At 41.0% G+C, this 21,445-nt stretch overlaps 2 protein-coding genes and 1 long non-coding RNA gene across 8 annotated transcripts in view; 1 reads left to right on the top strand and 2 right to left on the bottom strand.

Annotated features, from left to right (window-relative positions):
- LOC103389432 (cysteine/serine-rich nuclear protein 3-like) overlaps positions 1-3,680 on the top strand; it is a 5,019-nt gene extending 1,339 nt beyond the window's left edge. The window contains exons 2-5 of the mRNA XM_008324832.3: positions 512-684; positions 998-1,254; positions 1,436-1,732; positions 2,134-3,680. Coding sequence (XP_008323054.1) covers positions 534-684; positions 998-1,254; positions 1,436-1,732; positions 2,134-3,075 — 1,647 coding nt within the window. The 5' untranslated portion in view covers positions 512-533 and the 3' untranslated portion in view covers positions 3,076-3,680. The remainder of the gene's footprint in view (positions 1-511; positions 685-997; positions 1,255-1,435; positions 1,733-2,133) is intronic.
- Positions 1-6,472, bottom strand: part of LOC112488026 (uncharacterized) — a 7,841-nt gene extending 1,369 nt beyond the window's left edge. Inside the window, exons 1-3 of the long non-coding RNA XR_003051683.1 lie at positions 5,344-6,472; positions 4,943-5,235; positions 105-242 (exon numbers count right to left, since the gene is read on the bottom strand). This is a non-coding gene — a long non-coding RNA (uncharacterized LOC112488026). The remainder of the gene's footprint in view (positions 1-104; positions 243-4,942; positions 5,236-5,343) is intronic.
- Positions 6,473-8,123: 1,651 nt separating this feature from the next.
- The window catches only part of scn1lab (sodium channel, voltage-gated, type I like, alpha b), a 28,729-nt gene continuing 15,407 nt past the window's right edge, over positions 8,124-21,445 (bottom strand). For 4 of the 6 annotated variants that reach the window (XM_008324835.3, XM_008324833.3, XM_008324836.3 and 1 more), the window contains exons 16-27: positions 20,893-21,279; positions 20,203-20,727; positions 16,551-16,686; positions 15,118-15,272; positions 14,784-14,957; positions 13,807-13,929; positions 12,119-12,394; positions 11,878-11,931; positions 11,636-11,773; positions 10,482-10,586; positions 10,108-10,378; positions 8,124-10,018 (exon numbers count right to left, since the gene is read on the bottom strand). In XM_008324835.3, the coding sequence (XP_008323057.1) occupies positions 8,835-10,018; positions 10,108-10,378; positions 10,482-10,586; positions 11,636-11,773; positions 11,878-11,931; positions 12,119-12,394; positions 13,807-13,929; positions 14,784-14,957; positions 15,118-15,272; positions 16,551-16,686; positions 20,203-20,727; positions 20,893-21,279 (3,528 nt within the window). In that variant the 3' untranslated portion in view covers positions 8,124-8,834. The remainder of the gene's footprint in view (positions 10,019-10,107; positions 10,379-10,481; positions 10,587-11,635; positions 11,774-11,877; positions 11,932-12,118; positions 12,395-13,806; positions 13,930-14,783; positions 14,958-15,117; positions 15,273-16,550; positions 16,687-20,202; positions 20,728-20,892; positions 21,280-21,445) is intronic. The other 2 variants (XM_008324840.3, XM_008324839.3) reach the window with 1 other exon arrangement.

Genomic DNA, 21,445 nt, shown 5'->3' with positions numbered 1-21,445 from the left:
AGAGAGGAATGACAGTGACCAGATTTCTTTTGTGTGAAGGAGGGTGGTACAGTTAGAGCAGCTCCAAAGACTAGTAGCAGTGAAGGCAGATGTGTGAGAAGTACCTGTGTACGGTAATGTTCCAGAATACTAGGTGTTGGAGCTGCCAGAGGGAAGACAGCTAGACTCCAGAGAAGACTCACGGTTGTAGGAAAAGAAGACATGGGAACTGAGATTAGGCAGAAGATCCACTCTGGTGACCCCTGGAGAGAGCAACAGAAAGAAAATATATTTTGAGAAAAGAAAAACCTATCAAACTAAATTAGATAGATAGGTAATATTTAGTTTATGTGTCTCATTGTTAACCAATTTCAACTTTTTTTTTAATCCTGTCTAAATGATTGGTGTTTAGGTTTAGCTAGTAGTAGCTATCATAGTCATATCAATCGTTTTCTAGCTTGTCCAATGGTTTGCCATTGTTGTTGTGACAGTACTCTACTGTGTAGCTTAATCTCTTCACCCTTTGCACAAGTGTGAGGTTTAAGTGGAACCTCATGATGAGTGGGATTCTGAAAAGGAAGCTGGAGGAGGGCCCTGGATCTTGCCGCCCCCTACAGGGCCCTGAAAACGATGAGGTTTCCTGCAGCGACAGCGGCAACAGCAGTGACAGCCTGTACCATCCTGGTTTGTCTGGATGCCCAGATGGTAAGACCACATCAAGAACTGGGATGCTACTATCTGGAGTTCAAATTATAAACGGATTTGTCTGATGTAAACAGACAATTTAGACCCTTTCTGTTGTGTATTTGCATCACTAACAGACACACAGTAAACCATGAGCTATTATTATAACTGTTTAAAAACTACCAGCTGTTACACATAAGATATATACAGTTTCTCAGGAGGAGTACTTTGTATATGTTGAACACTACAGGAGATCTCTATCCTATGTACAGAGTGCAACATATCAGCAGTTTCTAATGTACTGTCTTCCTCTGACTTTCCATATCTACTTCAGGATCTCTTCCGCAGCAGTCAAAAAGACTTCGAGGCCGAAATGTCCACTTTGAGAGTGTGACGGTCTACTACTTCAATCGGTGGCAGGGTTTCACCAGCGTGCCTACGCAGGGTGGAAGCACCCTGGGGATGCTGCCTCGTCACAGCAGTGTGAGGCGGTTCACCCTCAGGGAGTTTGCACTGGAGCAGAAGAGAAAGCACCACAACATGTTGAAGGAGCATCTGAAGGAGGAGAAACTCAACACCCTGAGACTCAAAGTCAGTACCACAATTAAGACTCTTAGTCATGGTGAGAGATGGATGGATGGATGGATGGATGGATAGATACATAGATTGGATAAGAGATGGAATGTAACCTAAAGAAAAACTCCATGAAGCACTATTAGTAATAAAAAGTTCAAAGTGGTATCTAATGAAGTTGCCTTTTCTCTTTGTCCAGTTGACAAAAAATGGCACTGTTTCATCTGTTGAGGCTGAAACACTCACACTGGATGACATCTCAGAAGACGATTTGGACGTGGACAATGCAGAGGTTGGCGACTACTTCTTTCTCCAGCCTCTGACCACCAGTAAACGCCGCGCTCTCCTGCGTGCTTCCGGGGTGCGCCGCATTGATGTGGAGGAAAAACACGAGCTGCGTGCCCTTCGAATGTCGAGAGAGGAGTGTGGATGTAGATGCCGAGGGATTTGTGATCCAGAAACATGTGCCTGTAGCTTGGCCGGTATTAAGTGCCAGGTGAGTACAACTGTGGTTGGTTCTTCCTTAAAACTGAATGGTGCTCATGTCCTGCACTGACTTACATAAATGGATTTTCCCTCATGTGGATTATTGTAAACTGTAGCAGATTTAAAAGTAGCTTCCTGCAAAATGTAGTCACTTAGAAGTCAGGCAAATGAACTCAGTGTATATGTATATATACATATACATATGTACAGTATATATATATATATATATATATATATATATATATATATATATATGTATATATATGGAAATTAGCAAAAATTCATCATAGGAGACAAAAAGTTTAAGTAACCAATGGTAACAATAAAAAGATAAAAACTGTCCTGGGAATGAACCAAATAGCTTTTCTACATTATAAACAGCAGTGGTAACTGTTCTCCTCCTGTGCTCAGGTGGACCGCTTGTCTTTTCCCTGTGGCTGTACCAAAGAAGGCTGCAGCAACACCACAGGACGTTTGGAGTTTAACCCGGTACGGGTGCGAACACACTTCCTGCATACAATCATGAAGCTGGAGCTGGAGAAGGGCCGTGAGGAGCAACAGCATCGGTCTGAGGAGCAGCAGCGGCAGCTTGTAACCAATGGCAACAGTTACCACGGAGACTCCTCTTTCTCCACCTCACTGGAGCAGCAGCAGAAGCAGAAGCAAAACCTGGAAATTCCACCACACTTTCCCATCATGCACCTCCAGAACATCGGCAACACAGAGTCACATCTGGATGAAGAGGAGGAAGAGGAGGATGAAGATGATGATGAAGCATATGAGGAGGATGAGGATGGTAGCAGTGTGTGTAGTGGGTTGTCAGACTGCAGCACACACAGCTTGGAGACAATTGAAGGAGATGAAGAAGAAGAAGAGGAAGAAGAAGATGATGAGGAGGAAGAGGAGGAAGAGGACGAAGAAGACGACCAGGACTGGGATTGCTCACTACATACAGGTCCACAACCCTATCTGGTCCCTCTCCCCTCAATGCTTGCTCGCCTTAGTCCTCCATTCCACAATACTGCCACCACACAGCACTATCAATCTGACACACCTGCATTTCTGAGTGACAGCGCCCCCACTCTACCCACAGTAGAGGTGGCACTAGAGTCTGAAATAAATACAGAACTCCACTGTAGAACGTTCCCCGGTCTCCAGAAATCACTAGCTGTAGACACACAGTCGCTGCTCAGCAGCACAGCGCTCCAGAACATTCCAGACAACTGTGACACACAGAGTGTAGATGTGACTAAGCAGACACAGAGGGAGGAGGAAGCGAGGCAGCCATTACGGGAGGGACTGAAAACCCAGAGAGCTCCGTCTGAAAAGGCCGACGGACTCAGCTCAGAATGACCTGATGACGATGCACAGAGTCATAGGGCAGAGAATAGTGCACTTTAATGGAGATATGGAGTAACATGGGTGGGAGCTGCATCTGCAGTGTAGAGCCCTGTAGCAATTCACTTAGAGTGAAGGAAGAGTTAACAGGAAGGCAAGGTTTACATGCACATCCACATCGTGCTCACATACTTATCCTCATCACGTACGGTACAGTCATGACTTTTGAGTCCACAGAAATGTGGGACTAGTTGACATTCCATAAGACAAACAGGGCCAAAGAACCTGAATAGCTAAAACTTCTTTTAACAAAGTAGGGTGGCATTTTCTAGGTGTGGCTCAAAGTAAAGTAATCAACCTCCTACTTCACTTAGTTTGGTAATGACAGGATCAACATGACTCCCCAATGCTCTCCTTTTGGAAGTTCAGAAGTAGAAGCAACAAAAAAGAGGTCTGGGCTTCCCTGTTGAGACTGCTGCCCCAGTGACCCAGATCCATGTAGGCAGAGAAAACAAGGCGAGAATGTTTGTCAAATGTCCAGATCCTACTCTGGGTTGAATACACACAGGCCTGGTTTTACTGACAGTATATTAAGAGTCTGGCTGTAGATGTCAGAGCTAGAGGAACTACAACAAGAACATTCCAATCACACCAGCACCAGGAAAAGTGCTTTGCAAATGAATGTGTAGACCCTGTCAACTCTTGATGTAACACTGGAAGGCACTAGTTAAACCTGATGGATGAAACAACTTAGAGGAAGTAGTAAACAGCAGTGGTAAAACTCCTGGTTCATACGGAGAGTCAACACATTTTAGGTAGCTATCACTAGTTCTGGACTTCTAATGCAGAGCTTATTGTCATTTTGTAAAAAAATAAAAATAAAGATGTAGTTGGAAAAACAACTTAGATTTACTTAGCTTAGCTTCATCCCTCAGTATTATTTTCTGCCCTGTTCTCTTGATTCTAAAATCTTTAGTGTATTAATTCGGACACTGGCACGTGTGAACGATCTCTGAGATGGTGTGGTGTCTGTATTATTTTGCTGCTCTACAGTGTGTTTATGTCTCAGTGGTGAAATCTTGTCTGTAAGGCATTTCATTTTTACACAAAAAGAATGAAAAAAAAGTACAAACAAACCAATTGTGCTGCTGATCTTTTTTGTGTTCTGTTTTCAGCTTAGTTTGTTAATAACAGCTAACAGCTGGGAATATACACTACAATATACACATCGTCTTACAGTCTCCCACTGGACTGCCAGAATCCAGACACAAACGTACACAAAGTGACAGCGAAAAACCTAAAAATTTCCTAAAATTTCAACATTATCTGCAAAAGGAATTTTTAATAAATTGGGTTTTAGAACTGGCTATACAGTACATGTATGATCCTATAAAAAGTCCCAGTGATGTGTACATAGTTTGACTTTAGATACTTAAGTACTCCAGGTTAAGTACTTCAAGTATTCATGTGACACGTACTAGCAGATATTCTTCATGGTCATCTTTTTTGCTACCTCTTTGTTAGCATTCTACATGGTTAGCTTTTAGCCAAATGTGGCTGACCCTTTGTTGACCCAACCTGACAACTATTTACTGACAACTAAGGAGTTAGACAAGCTGAGCCTCTGTGAAAGAGGAGGTCAGCTAAGCTGCCATGACAGCTGGCAGACAGTAGCAGTGTTTGGTCAGAGACTGGAGCTGCCGCTAATGGGACTAAGATTTGAAGAGGCAGTAGGTCATGAGCACTTGAAACACTTAAAACAATGAGGCAATGAATATATATCGGTGTGTAAAATCAATAGACTATGAAACCTGCCGTGAAGCTAATTAGGCTATTGAAAATCGGAACTTGACAAACAGTTAATTACATTAACAGAGTTTACCTCTTTGAAGCTCAGTCCCTCATTATAACGTCCAAGTTTGGGAAAATAGTCAGCCTGTACTATGTGGAGACTGTCTTCCACAGTACTAAATGCTCAGGAAACCACCATTAAACTTAAGGCGAGCTAACAATAGTACCGTAATTGGTCGTCTGGCTCGGAGTGCTTAAGACAGGTCGTCCCCAGCAGGGGGCAGAGTTCGGCCTCCTATGCCGCCTGCATCACTCGGACGACCGATCTGCATGCAGGCTCTACTTAAAATGTGTCACACACAACCTCACCAGTCAACCGCACACCTGCAAACAATCAGTGAGAACACAATAAATCTAACAGCACATGAAAACCCCTGACGTTTGACCATTTGAGACAATTTGACATTTTACTGGTATTTACCGCGGACCCACCCAATGATCGTATTCTTACAACTGCAAAGCTTGTTTTTGACCACCAGATGGCGTGTGTTACTTCCGATTTTATTTTGCTTGACAACAGAAGAGATTTAATCTTTTTTTAAGTAATGACGTCAGTGAATAAGTTCAAAGCTGTTTTTCCCAGAACCTATAAAACCATGCCAATCAACAAAAACATCTACTTTTTTTTTAGATTTCTATCCTTATCTCCCAGAAACGTACAATCCTCACTTTTTTTAACGGTTTTTTAATCTGTTTTTCTGCTGTGTCATTTTAACCCTGTCTTTGCCTTACCTGTAAACGTTTGTAACACTCTGGCCACCAGAGGGGGCTGCTTAGCGACCTGAGCTTCTGATTTGGAGCGATGACTCACATTCATTGTTCTTGTATAGGAAAACTGCTTTTTCACGGTTGACTGCAGAAGCAGACAGTTAACAGACAGTTAACAGACAGTTAACAGGCGCAGCAGCAGGTGCTGGACAAAAGGAGATTCTTTGTAAACACGGCTGTTCTTTCATGCAGTCCTGTCTTCAACCTACAGAACTGATTGAAAATAACTGAACTTGGGGGGAAGCCTTGTGCTATACTGTACGTAGAAATACATCAGCTTACTGCTGAGATTTCATGTAACCCTCATATTCTGTTGTGTTAACTCCCTGCACGCTGCATCATCCAGAGTATCCATAACTGAAAACAAGAAATGATTCAAGTATCCTTTTCCATTACTGTAGTGTTTCAATCAACTCTTCAGATTCCACAAAATACATGTTTTGGGTTTTTTTTTTTTTGACAAACTGTTAGAGCAGTAGCAACGCTGACACACAGAGACCACGTAACACTGTGTTTTCTTTGTCATTGAACAAATACACAAGGACCTTCAAACAAAACAGTGTTTTACCATGGGAACACAAACCTGACATCTGCTGACCTCTGCCTTCTACTGATAACAGGTTGTGTCCAAGATCTGACATAATGGGGGCCAATCATGGCACTTGAATAAATTGTATGAGGCAATGAAAACTTGTGTTTCGGGATCATTACCAGTCCATGTTTCTTTTTTCATATTTCTGCTAAGTACATGTTATTTCAAATTTGAAGATTCCTTACAATGTACTAAGTGAGGTTCTCGTCCAAGACAGGGTACACCCACTTCACCAGTCCATCACAGTAAAGAGATGTGCGACCATTCACGTTCACCGTCACACCTATTGTGAATTAGAGTGAAAAATTAATATTAATATGAATGTTTTTGGAAGAAACAGGGAACGAGGCACATGGGGAGGGAAGGAGTACTGGTCTTAAAGATGACAACATTAAATATGTCTTTCTTTTTATTTACTTGCCAGCAAGGAATTGTGGGTAGAAGTGCTGTTGATCAATCCCAGAAAGGAGAGTGGCTGTGCCATGTTGCCAGGCAACAGGAAGAGAGCAGAAACACAGTGAGAGCTGAGAGACTACAGAGAGAGGAGTGCTGGGTAATCTCTCTCTCTCTCTCTCTCTCACCCCCCTCCCTAATATGTCTGCTGGCTCATTGACAAGGCACCTAGAATAAACACTGAGTCAAATGTGTGCGCACGTGTTATTTAAAGCAAACACTGTACATACAGATCCATTGGCAGTGATAATTACAGTGATATGGTATAGTCAAAGGCAGGACTTGGATTAGAGCTGGGCACAAACACACTGACAACCAAAATGATGTCTTTCACATTTAAACATATTGATAAACTTAGGCCAAAAATCATCTACATACGAGTAATAACGCTGTGACAATCTTTTAGAAGGTCATGCATTAGAAGAAGCACACTAGGATTTTTTAACTAACATTTAGTATGTATGTGTGTGATACTGATACCCCCACCATCTCCCCCGGGGCATGTGGTGCAAACTTCATTTGGGCATTTGGGCTTCAGTATCAGATCAGACGAGCTATAGTTTCCAATGTTCGATCCTGCTTTGTTTGGACTGATACTGATCTGATTGAGCCATCTGTAATACAAAGCAGACCGCACACAAAAGATACTCACCTTTTAACCAAATGCAAGAGCAAGCAGAAAGACCAAGAATTTCTTGATGGTACAGTTTATTACTTCAGATATTTCCTTTACATGATCTCTGAGGAGAGGGAGACGTGAGGGAACAGAGGACAACAGGACGACAGATCCATTAAAGACACTGCAACAACAGATCATCTTAGTACTTGTTAGCTCAAATGAACAGATTTTTTTTCTTCAGATTATCACTGCCCTTTGCGCTTCCTTGGGGGACCAGTATATGCTAATGGATGCCAGTAAAGACACAACAGATTTAAGCAACCTGATGAAAGAACTAACTGAAACATCTGGTTGTTTTCCTGTAACAAATGCCTTCTTTTTATAAAAGCCGTTCGTTTGAGCCTGTCTGCTGGTCTGGTGCTGCCTCTTGTGGTAAACAGATTAGAGCTAAAGTAGTGATCAATCAAAACAGTGAAACAGTGTTGCTTTTTTACCTTCCTAAAATAGTGGTAACAGTAAATGAACTTATCAGCACTAGTACCACGGTACTTTTGTTCAGCAAGTTTCTCATATCACACCTCACTCAAGAACATCATTAGTATATATTCCAAGTGTAGTTAGCCAGAAAAAGGAGTTGGTCTAAGAAAGAAGGAGGCTTTCTTGGACCAACCTATAGTTGTTGTGTAGGTTAAATAAATAAAGCTTATCACTTTCTCTACCAGTTGTTTTTTTTTTTTTTTTAATCACTTTCTCTATTAGTTGTTTTTTTTTTTTTTTTAAAAAAAAAAACATCTTTCTGCTATTAATGTTTGCATATATTCACCATCTCTGGATTTGGAAACTCAAGGAAAAACATATTTGAGCGCAGTACACGTGACCCTCACTTTACGTTGCTGACATGTTTCAGACTATCATATTCTGGGTGGATGTTTGTTCAGCAGTGTGATGGGTTCTGGCCTTCACTCACCTTTGGTGATTCTCGTTCTTACAATAAGAAAAAAAAAGATTAAAATAATAAAAAATAGTACAAAGCATTCATTCTTTAAAAAACAAAACAGAAAAAGACAAATGCAGACTACTGGTGAAGTCATTTCATTCACTGTTAAAGTCAAGACACTGGATTCATAGTAGTAGCAGCGGCACTAGCTAGACAACGTAACGGTACACTGGAGTGTGTTGGATAGAAACCAGCACTTAGAAAATCACAAGCATTTGCAGAGGCTTTTTTCCCATCAAGTTCCACTCAGTCACTGGCAGTGTCTGCTGGATTATGTTTCCTTTTTGTGCCCTGTGAGGAAATACATTGACAATATAACTAATAATCTCCACTGTGAGGCCTAACCGGTGAAGCAACTCTCAGCTCAATCAACACCCAAGCCAAAGTCTACTGTGTTTACCATTCTTGTTAGAAGCCGTAAACAAATGTCCCATGTGTTTCTGATGCATTTTGTGTGTGTGTGTTTTGTTCCTTTTTCTAAAATTTAAAAAAGTCTATTTCTTTCCCTCTCTCCCTTTGTTTTCCTTTTCTCTGTTCTCTTTCTCGTATTTGTCCTTGTCCGATTTGGTCACACTGTTGTAGGAGGGCGGCGAGGCTGTGGACGCCGTCATGTCAGTTTTGTCTGAGGTGGAGTTCTCAGTAAACTTGCAGATGACCATGACATCCTTGTCCGGGTCACGCACGCCCTCCTTCAGCTGCTCTTTGTAAAGACAGGAGGCTTTCTTCATCGCGAGACGGATCATGTAGTTACGGAAGGCTCTCTGGATGATGGTGGCCGACATCTCCTCCTGTTTGCGGCGCAGCGTGGTGGTAATGGGCTCATAAGACACTTTTGAAGGATTGGAGGCCATGAAGCGCTCCTCCATCTGCCCTCGTAGCATGTCCATCTCACCACCTTCACCCAACACTCTTTTGGTGAATGCAAACAGAATGTCCAGGCAGTGGATGCGCTCACCACTGACCATGGGCAGGTCCATGGAGATGAGCTGAATCATGTTAGGTTTGGGTATTCGCAGTGGTGGATCGAGTGCGTCAGCAAAGTCTGAAAGCTTGCTGTACTCCATGAACTGAGTGGCATCCGGGTCAAAGCGCTCCCACACTTCATAGAACATCTCGAAATCATCTTCGCTCAGCGGCTCAGCACTCTCTTCTGTTGCCACACTGAAGTTCTCCAGGATGACTGCGATGTACATATTGACTACTATGAGAAAGCAGATGATAATGTAGCTCACAAAGAAGAAGATTGCCACCGATGGGTTGCCACAGTTGCCCCTGTAAGGGTTTCCTGGGTGCTCGACCTGGCTGTCACAGTCAGGCTCCCTCTTGTTCAGAATTGGAGCCAGGAGTCCGTCCCAGCCGGCCGAGGTGGTGATCTGAAACAAGCAGATCATGCTGTTCCCAAAGGTCTCAAAATTGAACATGTCGTCAATACCCGCTTCACGCACGACGTAGGCAAAGTTGGACATGCCAAAGATGGCATAGATGAACATAACCAGGAAGAGGAGGAGGCCGATGTTAAAGAGGGCAGGAAGTGACATCATCAAGGCAAAGAGAAGAGTCCGTATGCCTTTGGCACCTTTGATAAGACGGAGGATGCGGCCTATCCTGGCCAATCGGATCACACGGAACAATGTTGGGGACACAAAGTATTTCTCAATAACTTCAGACAGAAACATTCCTGCAAAAGAAAGTCAAGTTTAAAAACACATATTGACAAAATCTGCAGTCTTACTGGACGACATGAAAGGAACTCAAACGCCTCCTTACCAACGATCGACAGAATCACTACCACGAAGTCAAATATATTCCAGCCAATGGTGAAATAATAGTGACGTAGGGAGATCATTTTCAGGACGCACTCTCCAGTGAACAACACAATGAAGACCATGTTAATCCAGTAAAGATTCAGGGCCATCTCTGGCGTCTGGTCATCCGTCTCCACCATCATGGTCACCATGTTAAGGCAGATAAGAATCATGATGACGATGTCAAAGGCCTGTTTTGTAATGCAGTCGAACACGCAGCCTTGAAATGTGTTCTAATGGGAAAAGAGAATCATTGGAAGCAACATGAGAACAATGGATTTCCTGCAGCTTCAAAATATTCAACCAATCAGACGGAAGTCCACAGCAGGCACTCACTGTGGGCCGAGGAATGGGCTTCTGAGGTTTCTTGGAACCCAGTTTCTTCATGGCGTTGTAGTATTTCTTCTGTTCTTCTGTCATGAAGATATCCTGGCCTCCAAAGTAAAGAAACAAGACAAAGGGAAAAGCTGGTTATGACCACATACTGTATGTTACAGGACAGTCTTGGTAAGGTTTTTCACTTTATAATTAAACAAAACATAGACTCCAACTGCTCCAGCATTTCTCACATTATAATAAGGCTTTTTAACAAGTCTGCTGTAAAACAACAATTGAAGTAAAATTATAGTCTGGCAATGGCACTGCATCAAAACCAGTGTCGATTTGGAAAGAGGACACTGCTTAATATCAAACTGGATTTACTTGATACACACACTGTACAGTTATACTGTTTTCAATATGTTTGAATTGATGCATCAGATGAACTTTGACACTGTTCAGCCAATGCTTTTACATTCTATTTATTTTCCTATCATTTTTACATTTACACTGTATTTTGATTTTCCACCAAAATTTCTGAATAATGTATGCACTGAAAAAAAAAAAACATTGAGTAACTTCCCTGAGGTAAAGTTGTTGGACGACACACAGAGACGTGCAGTTTTAACTGAGTCCTCTTGTCACCCTAGTCATCGTTCAGACTCCTACCGCACTCACTGATGTCTGGGATACATATCTAGAGGACAGTGTCAACAGCTCTCTGTGTGTTGATGCAGCTGAGCCACTGCTGAAATGATTCACACATTCACTGTGTCCTCTCACTCCCTCTGCAGGAACTGACATTCCTGTTTTTTAGCATTTGCCATATTAAAGGACAGGCCTAAGAGTCAGAACAACCACCATTAACATACACCTGCACACACTTGGTGTTTCTCTGTGGCTCAGGCTACCTCTTTAATCCATGGGACCTCAACAAGGACTGAGCTGACACGGACTAAAAATCAACCATGCAGCAACTGATGCTCAAGTCATTCCACCATCTTGAACCACAAACTAGGTAACACAGGTGTCAGTTTCCTCCAAATGCCTTGGTATTGAATGTCCTCTAAAAATGTCCAACCTTATTAAATGCCTTTTCCATATTTACAGCATTTGGGCTTATACCTAGTAACATCCATGATTCAAGAGGAATGTTAGGAAAAACAACTCATCTTTTTCTTCTGCTGGTTGAAGTTGTCGATGATGACACCAATGAACAGGTTGAGGGTGAAAAAGGAGCCAAAGATGATGAAGATGACAAAGTAGAGGTACATGTACAAGTTCACTTCATAATCTGGCTGGTCCTCCACCTAAAGAAATGTGATGAAAAATTCACAGGTTGAGTTTGGAATTATTTACAAATTTAATGTATTTACAGTAACATACTTGATTGAAAAAAACCCCAAAAACTTACATCACGAGAATCCACAGCTGCATACATTATAAACGTCCATCCCTTAAATGTGGCCTTAAAACAGAAAAGGTTAAGATTAAGATGAGAGAAAGAAGAACCCTACACACTGTAAAACAGTTTGCACAGGTACACACAAAATAATAATATAATGTTTATATATATTTATTGGGACAAAAAGTATTTGCACCAAATGTCATATATATATATAAATATATAAAGGATCAAACAAGCCTAAACTCACCACTTGTAACAGAGCCAAGTAGCCAGCACCAACATTGTCAAAGTTGATTTTGACGTTTTTCCAGCGGGCACTGTCATTGGCCAAATTTAAGCAGTCTGTCTTGTTGTTTACTTGGGTGATGGGAAAGGGCTCATCTGTTGTGGTGTTGACGCAGTAGTAGTATTTCCCTGCAAATAGGTTGACACCCATGATGCTAAAGATGAGCCAGAAGATGAGGCAGACCAGCAGCACATTCATGATAGAGGGGATGGCTCCCAACAGCGCATTTACAACGACCTAGGACAATGGACACAGATGGACAAACTCAGTCCAATTGTCTACAAGGACTTTTTAAATAATGTCTGAATGATACACAAGTGGCCTATTACAGTCATCAATAGACTTAACTGCTGCTAAGGACAACAACTGATTCCATTTTCAGACGGACAGCTAACAATGATTTAAAAAGCCATACAGTGCTAGCAGTGTGTGTTTATTAAGCAAACGTAAAGCTCTCATCATCATGCACATCTACAGAAAGACTGTAAGCATATGACAGCTGGAAAGAAGAAGAAGAAGATAGAAGAAGTGTAAAATCTGCTAGGTAAAAAAAGCAAAACAGAACAAAACCTTAGAGAGGCGAGATGGAGTCACAACACTGTGTTTGACTGTAAATGAAAAAAGACACACAACAAAGAAATAAATTACAGGTCGAAGGCACCACACAAGCAACATCAGAAAGCAACATTTTAATAACAGCTATATACATTTAATACTGGTTACACAATAAGAAAAGAAAGACATGCAGAGAGAGAAAAATGCAAGTTTACTGCTTGACTGCAAATATATAGAAATACTAACAAAGCGTTAAATGCATGTTCAACACCAAAAATTAAACTACAAACAAAATGACATCTTATTATTTTACTGTGGAGTTTTTTTCAGAAGCAGAAAAGCAACTAAGACCTGAACCAAACTGGACACAGTGCACGATGCCTGGGTCTGTATTCATATTCAATGCACAACAACTGACTTCATTCAGTTTATAAAAATGGCCATTTTTATATTAGTTTATCCCCTCACAGCTTTAGGGCTATTTTCTCAAAGCATTTCTTGTTTTGAAACTTGGCAGTATATTGCCTTACTTTACAGTACTGTTGTACTACGTTTGAGCTACCCTTTTGCTTTTTCTTTGGCTATTTTCTGGACTAAATGTTTAATAAATGGTTGTTTTTTTTACTATTTCCTGGCAAAATAAAATATAAATAAAATATAAAGTATTTTAGAAGTTTCATATTAGTAACACAAGTATTTGAAGTAAGACACATCCGGACCATTAGGCTGTGATTAAACTTAATTTTTACTTTCTTGTTTTGCTGTGAAAAAAAGTGTGGGAAGTGTGACTTCAATGACGTTTGCATCCAGTGTAGCTTAAGCCTAAGAAAATATGTTGTCTAACATGTCTAACAATATGGACACAATTATATAAATGAGAGCAAAAAACAAATGGGGTAGCTGAAAGTATCTAGGCAGATCAGTTACAGTTATTTCTTTACATTTACATTTATTTTGATAAAGATTAACAAAACAATATCCAATCAAAGAATGCTGTATGAGTCAGGACTGCCTTACTTTAAGCTCACCCATGAAACACACTATTTAGAAAGTATGTTATTTCTTCTCGTCACAGTTGCTGACCCCATCCTTACCCTCATTCCCTCAAACCGAGACAGGGCCCTCAGGGGCCGCAAGGCTCTAAGCGTCCTGAGAGATTTGATAGCACTGAGCTCCGAGTAGCCCAGAGCATTGGCTACCAGGCTAACAAGAGAAACCTGGGAAAAGAATGTGTCCAGAGATGAGCAAAGAAAAGATTCCAGAGACAGAGATTCAAAACAAATGAACATGAACACGTAACACACGTGGATCACATGGCCAGAATAACTGGCACTGTTTATCTAATAATTCCACTAATATGAACTTATTGTTGCTTCTTTTTTTAATTATGGAAACAATTAGAAGTTATGAAGGGCTGAAAGAGGATGATGAAAATATTACTACATTTGTCTAACAATAAAAAAAATGAAAAAAGTGTGAATTTGTGACACAAACAGGGAAAGCAGGAAAGGGCCAGATCAAATCACAGCTAAGTTTGTTGCTTAACTGGCAGGACATTTGAACAAGAATCAAAATATAGCGTATGCTTGTGCTGTTGCAGAATAAACAGTAGGCAGGAGAATAAGAGACGCTGCTCCCTCCCTTTTCTACTTTCCCGCACACAAGGCGGGTCCTACAAGCCACCGTCAACATGTTGATGACTACAAAACTCCACCAACTCTAGAAAGATCTGGTTAAGCATCTGCATTTTTTTTTCCACATCAATATTTTCATTTGGATTAGTCATGAATAAAAAAATCTTTTGTCTTTCTATTCTAGAACATCTGTCATATTTAAGAAATAAATCTTGATAAATCATAATAAATTGTGACAATGATTAACTGTGATTCAGTCATACCTGATTATATTATTATAGTGTAAATATATGTGTGTTTGTTTTGAACAACAGTTTCAAACAACACCATCCATCCATGTAGTTTTAGATTTCCTCGACTGACCCACAACAACAACATCATATGCACAGACTCAGTGTTATGTTTTTTCAAAACAGTCTCACTTCACATATACATACGTCTACTATGAGGAAGTCTAGCCAGCACCAGGCGTTGGTAAAGTACTTGACGAAGCCATATGCCACCCACTTTAGCAGCATCTCCAAAATGAAGACATAGGTGAAGACCTTATCTGCATACTCTAGCATAGTTTTGATGGTTCTTCGCTGTTCAATGTAAACATCCTCAAATGCCTGGGAAAAGACAAATTAGTGGTGACAGATTTTTTTTAAAAACACACCTCTTCCTTAGTAGAAAAATTAAATTGGGGTAAATAATAAAAATCTGCTTAGGATTCTTGGATTACTACAACTCAGGTTTGAATTTACATCCAGGAGAAGAATCTGGACCTACCAGAGCCCCGCTGCTGAGCAGTATCATGAATATGATGAAGGACTCAAACCAGTTGTGCTCCACTATAATGAAGCAGGTCTTCCTGAGTGTCCACCAGTTTTTGTAATTGCTCCCATCCTCATTGACCTGGCAGCACTGGAACCTGCGTACGCATCCTGAGGAAGAGCAAGAACACAAATCAGGCACAGGCCACGCAGAATTTACTGAGAATAAAGGTCAATTTTGGTGTGGCTGCATCGACATCATTAGATATGGATAATGTTAATTATTCTCAAAGCTCCAAATACTGACAAGAGGAAACAGTCATACAGTGGAAAATATCAAAAAGGATGCACTAAATGTTCATCTAAACAAGCATTTCAAATAGGCTAAATCTTAATCCTATGTTTTAAGATGGTTTTTCTGTTGTCGACAGTGGAAACTGTAAGTATGGAAGTATCCAGAACTACATTCTCCATTCATATTCAGAACCTCGGAAGCAATTTAGTTGAGGGCAACAGGACTGTCTTGGTCTTTAGAAGACATTTCACTTCTCATGCCAGTGGTTTCTGAAGTTCTAACTGCTGGAAAAATTAGTATTTTGCCTCAGAGTAGTTGAGTAGCAGAAAAGACGAAGGAGGTGACCACACCCTAACAACTTGGCAGGAAAGGTGTGATCACTAGGATCAAGGTGTGAATGTGGGGGTTGTGTGAGGGTGCACTGACACTAGGGTAGTTGTACCGCATCCAAGTGTGTGTTTCCCCCCAAAATTAAAAACTGGGATGAAGTGACTGGCCAAACCTATTATTGAAAAATGTACTGCAAAAAAAATTTAGTCAAAGTTGAGTTTTGCCTAAACCTTGAATCTGAAACAACAAACGCATTAGAGAAATTAAATTTGAAATAAAACACATCAGTAGTATTTGTTTCTTATTATGTCTCTTTGTCTGGAGCCTTTAGAGTTTCTTTTTAATGTCAATCTCTTCACGGGCCAACAACAAAAAGAAAAACAATGTGCTATAACATACAATGCTAATAATAGAAATTCTGCCGGCTTTATACTGGTGGGCCAACTCTAGTAAATATTTGATATGATCTTGCGGGCCAAATATAATTAGACTGCCGACTAGATTTGGCCCCCGGGCCTGAGTTTGACACATGTGTCCAAGATTATGAGCTAGATGTAAGTTCTTCAATTGGGAATTAGTGAGCCTAGAGGTCAAAGCAGGTACTGCATGATAGTTGTGAAATGCTTGGCTGATTTTGAAAAATACATGTTTTGGGTTTAATAACATTTGTATCTGCTGTCATTTAGTAGCTGTGTTAGATGTGCACTGAGCAATAGCAGTAGAGAGGCCCATTTGAGAATTTTCACACTGTGGGAAGAACACAGGACTTATTTTATTATATGTTACCGTACACAAGCTTCTACTTACATCCCCTTTTGTCTTACCCTCAGTGAAGCAGGGCTCGGGGTCAAGGGACTCCTCTGGTTCAAGTTCCACTGAATCCACCCCATCACCTGGGGGCCGAATATCGACTGTGCTCCCCTCTGATGAGCTCAGAGGCCGCGGCTCTACATTAATCTTCTGCACAGGCAAGGAAGAATACCAGAGCACAAAGTTATTCTACAGAGTGTGCATTGAATTCTATAGGTGATGTGACCCAACCTTCTGAGCTTCTCTTTCCATTCACATGTATTTCAGTGCCAGGTGTATACCTTACTGTGGAGGCCAGACATTGTTATAGCTCACAGAGTTGGGCTCTGTACAGTCACTGTCATCATCATCATCATCATCATTGCATGCAGCATCGGTCAAACGTACATACAGGGTTTAATATGACCTTTTCTTAAGTCCAAATTATGCCAGTTGGCATCAGGTGCCACGTGGTGGTCAAAGTTATCGAAATACACTGTAGGTACGTTTGATGTGACCTCAGAACCGAGGGAAAGTGCATGCAATATTCTGGTGCAATAACAAACCCAAGCCTATAAAATAGTACCAAGCAAGAACATGTGCTCCAGTATTTTCATGTCAACTGAAAAAAAAGATCAGCTACAATCAATTTGTCACAAACCTTCCCCATGTATTAAAATGAGTCTAATCCTCACCATTAGAGCAAAAGGCACCACCAAGAGGGGCTTCTACCTCTGTCTGCATTTCCTCAGTGACATGAAAACACATTATTTCCATTCCTTGAAGCAGTGAACAAGCTTCTTTTGTTTGGGTTGAATAACCACATTAGCTTACCAGCAAAAACCAGTTCTGTGCACTGTTAATAAGACAGCATGTGGTCTGGTGTTCCTTTCATTGTATTGCTTTTAAAGACATTATTAGATTAGCACATTTGCATACATAAAAGCATGAAGAGCTAAGTAGAGATCAGAACATCACGTGTTGATGTTCCACAGCACACTTCACTGTGCACAGCCTTTCCTTCTTATCTAAAGAACTCAAACCATCTTTATCCATCCACATTGTGTGTTAATGTGTGTTGTCTGCATGGGGCAAGACAGTTTGGTGTGGGCAAGGCTCTTTCTTTTTTATCTCACAAACATCTTATTATAGAGTCTTATAGTGTCTGATCTGCCTACCTGTGTGAAGGAGAGGAACATGTCATCCTAGACAGTGCAGCAGCCCTGATTGCCGTGTGACCCAGCTAATACAGCATAGGAATGATGGAAGCATGCTGCTTACATCGCTCTGCGATAGGGTTTTTTCCTCCTGCTCTCTCTACATTCTTACCTTTTCTCAATTGAACCTATCAGGATGTTCATAACTTACTCAGAGGCCTGTAGTAACGACTAAAGGGAGTTACAGCTAAATTTTCCAACTCTTTTTAACCTTGTCAGCCACTTCATTAGGTGAACTTGTTCAATCACTTCTAAACCTCAATATTTATTATTATACAATCACAGGGTCAATCACACCCTGTACTGGCTTTCAGTTTCAGTTCAGTAAAGATTTTTTACTTTTTAGATATGTTTTTAATTTAATTTATTATCATTGAAAAATGTTTGGTTATATCCAATTTGGACAGTTGAAAACACTAACATCAAATTAAATTAAATCAATATATTTTTTGTATTTTACATTTTGAATTGAATAATATGATTTAATACAATCTTACACAAAAAACAGGTTATAAATTATTTTTAGGAGGAAAAAACTCCTGGCTCCCATAATTGACCCCCTAATGCTAAGGCTGTGGCCCATCCAACGTCAGAGGTGCCATATCTTATTCTGGCTCAAATTAAACCCTCTGTGGGGGCCATATATAAAAAGGACAATCTTAGTGCTAAAGAACTAGCTGAGCCCAGAGAACATGTGACAATCTGCCCATGTGATTATATGACCATGTCCAGGACTTTATGACCAAACCAATTTTCTCGTGGCTTCTTCTAGCAGAATTGTATGTGATATCACAAATGTCAAAAGCCAACAGATCTGCAGCTGTTGTGGCGATCTAGGCAGCTCTCCAGCCCAAAGAAATCACGGCTTGGTATTACCATTGTGTAACTAATGAAGTGGCTGTAAGTATACTGTAGAGTTGATCTAAACTGTGATGTTTTATCACATTTAAATTTTAAAAAATATGTCATAGTGAATGATTCTTGCATCATTCCACAATGTTCTGTGCTTAACAGAAACAACAGGGTTTCCATGGGTGTATTGATGGGACTTTACACCGTTCATTTCTCACCACCACACATGATTCCCTCTTTTTGTCTCTCTTCATTTTGTCCACATCTTCCCTCCTCCTTCTATGCTCTATCTTCATTGCCCCCTCCCACACCCCCCACCAAAGAACAGACAAGTCAAAACCAGGCAATGAACTCAAAAGCAAAGACCATGTTTGATGAGTTAATTTGTCAATGAAACAGGGTGGTTTTGTTCATTCCTAATGGCTTGTAATTGCAATACAGCCTGATGCTTCAAGGTAAAATCATGAAGGGTGGAAAAGGCTGGGGAAAACTTACAGCATCGAGAGACCTGTTGTATGGAAGAAGACGGAGTAGAGGGCGGTTGGGTCAAAAAGTAAAAGTGGGTACGATTTGGAAGGGACAGAGGGCAGACCAGGCAAAGGACGGAAATGGGCAATCGACTGAAGGTATGGGAAAACATATGTTGTTTGTCTGTAAATGGCATAGGCAGTCCTCATGGTCAGTGCTAAGGTACAATAAAGTGGTCTTACAATTCTCTTCTCACTGAAAACCTTGAGAGCGTCTGTGACAAAGCTGCAATAACAAATAGGGGAATTAAAACAAAGTAAGTCAGAAACACCATAATTTAACCTTTTGTCTGTTATCACTGCTCCACTGCTAAGAAACACAGAAACAGTTTAGCAAACCTCAATGCATTTTCCTAGAAACAAAACATTGATCATTTTTACAGGCAACTTCAATGGCAATACTTTTTTTTTGTTGGATGTCGTTGAAAGGCTAACTAATGCATCAGTCAGTACTAGTATTGCCTAGCTGTATCAGTATGTTTCAGCAATAGTATCATAAAGGCTGCATAATACCGAGTATTTGTACTTGAGTGTGCAACTCAATGGTTAGAATTTGTTTTTAAATCTGAGCTGCTTTAAATCATACCCATTTGACAACACAGTCAAGGGCAGGTCACACTTGTGACCTTGTGTCAGTACAGCAACACAAGGGCTCACCTGCTATTTGCTAAACAGCAACAAAAATTAACTACAAAGAGACGACCTGAATATTAAAGCACATGTCAACACCCAGAAGCTATTCTGTTTCAATGTATAATAATCAATACAGCAGAACATGGTCATCTTTATGGTCTACCTTGATGTTGTAACGCATGAAACTGTAAATCAATCCGGAAATGTGACACACCCGAAACGACTCACATTCTGAAACTGATGTGTGGGCGAAAAGCAAATATGTCATGATTTGTCACAGCCATTTCTTCTCTTGCCAAATGCTTTAGACTTTCTGAATAACCCCTCAGTGACACAGCACTTCAAAGTATTAGTAGATCATTTTCAAACCTTTTAACTTCTCTCTGCAAATTTCTATGCTAGTTCCTCTGAGTCCGAGGTTAAGATTTTGACAAAAGACATTTCATCACTCATCCTACCTCTTTGCTGCCCTCCACATCTGAGGAGTCGCTGCTGAAGTCTTCAGTGTTAAGGTTCTCGAAGTCTGACTCCCCAACAGCAATGGGCACCGTTACGGTCAGGCTGGGGTTGTGAATAAAGGACATGTAGTCACATTCCTCTATAGGGTACTTCACCGTGGTGTCCCCACCGGTCCTGACTCCAACCACTACTCCTCCTGGCCTTCCATTCCCCTCGGTCATGAACACTCTACTTGGATCTTTGCTGATCTCCACAACAGTGTGATTGGAGATGCAGTTTCCTTTTCCATTGCTGTGCAATTCATCCAAGGGTTTACTCTCTTCAGCCAGTCCAGATTGCTTACTGCCTTTGCCAAAGCAGAAGCTGCGGAGGAACTGGCGCACTGTAGATTTAACAAAAGCGATGCCACGCTGGATGCGGCCCACGGCAATCTGCAGGTTGTTCATCTCGCTATCATCGTCAGTTGCTGCCAGGTTGTCAGCACTAAATGAGCTCAGGAGGAGAGCCAGGAAGAGGTTGAGAACCTGGGAGGAAGATGACACAGGACAAAAAAAATTACTATTGACCGCTTTCTAGCTCAGGGGTAAGATCGCAGAAACATCAGGTCATGTGATTTATTTTTACACTCCTGGGGTATATATAAGCAGATGTCATTACTTCAGCCAATAGGAGAAAAAAAAGGGTCATACCACAAGATTTCCGATGACCATAACCATCATGAAGACGATCAGACACATGGTCTGACCTGCCACCTCCATGCAGTCCCACATGGTCTCTATCCACTCCCCACATAGGATTCGAAACACGATGAGGAAGGAGTGGAAGAAGTCGTTCATATGCCAGCGGTGGGGAAGGAAGTCGTGCATGTGCCACCGTGGCAGCTCACAGTCACTGCTGATCTTACACACACACTCCTTGTAGCTCTTGCCAAACAGCTGCATGCCCACTACAGCAAAGATGAAGACGATGATGGCCAGCACCAGAGTCAGGTTGCCCAGAGCGCCAACTGAGTTGCCGATGATCTTTATGAGCATGTTCAAAGTGGGCCACGACTTGGCCAGTTTGAATACCCTCAGCTGTTTGGAAGGAAAAATATATTCATATTTACCATGCAGTAAACCTCTTTTTTCATAAAGATAAGCTATAGGTAGACAGCTTTAAGTAACCTTTTCGAAATCTTTAAGCTACATTTTGTAATACTCATGAACTACTATGGATTTTTATTTTCTACAAAAAACAGGC

This window comes from Cynoglossus semilaevis, chromosome 14, assembly GCF_000523025.1.
Source record: "Cynoglossus semilaevis isolate Cse_v1.0 chromosome 14, Cse_v1.0, whole genome shotgun sequence".
Taxonomy (NCBI): Eukaryota; Metazoa; Chordata; class Actinopteri; order Pleuronectiformes; family Cynoglossidae; genus Cynoglossus; species Cynoglossus semilaevis.
The sequence above is the reverse complement of the archived record's forward strand: the minus strand, read 5'-3'. Positions and strand labels throughout refer to the sequence as shown.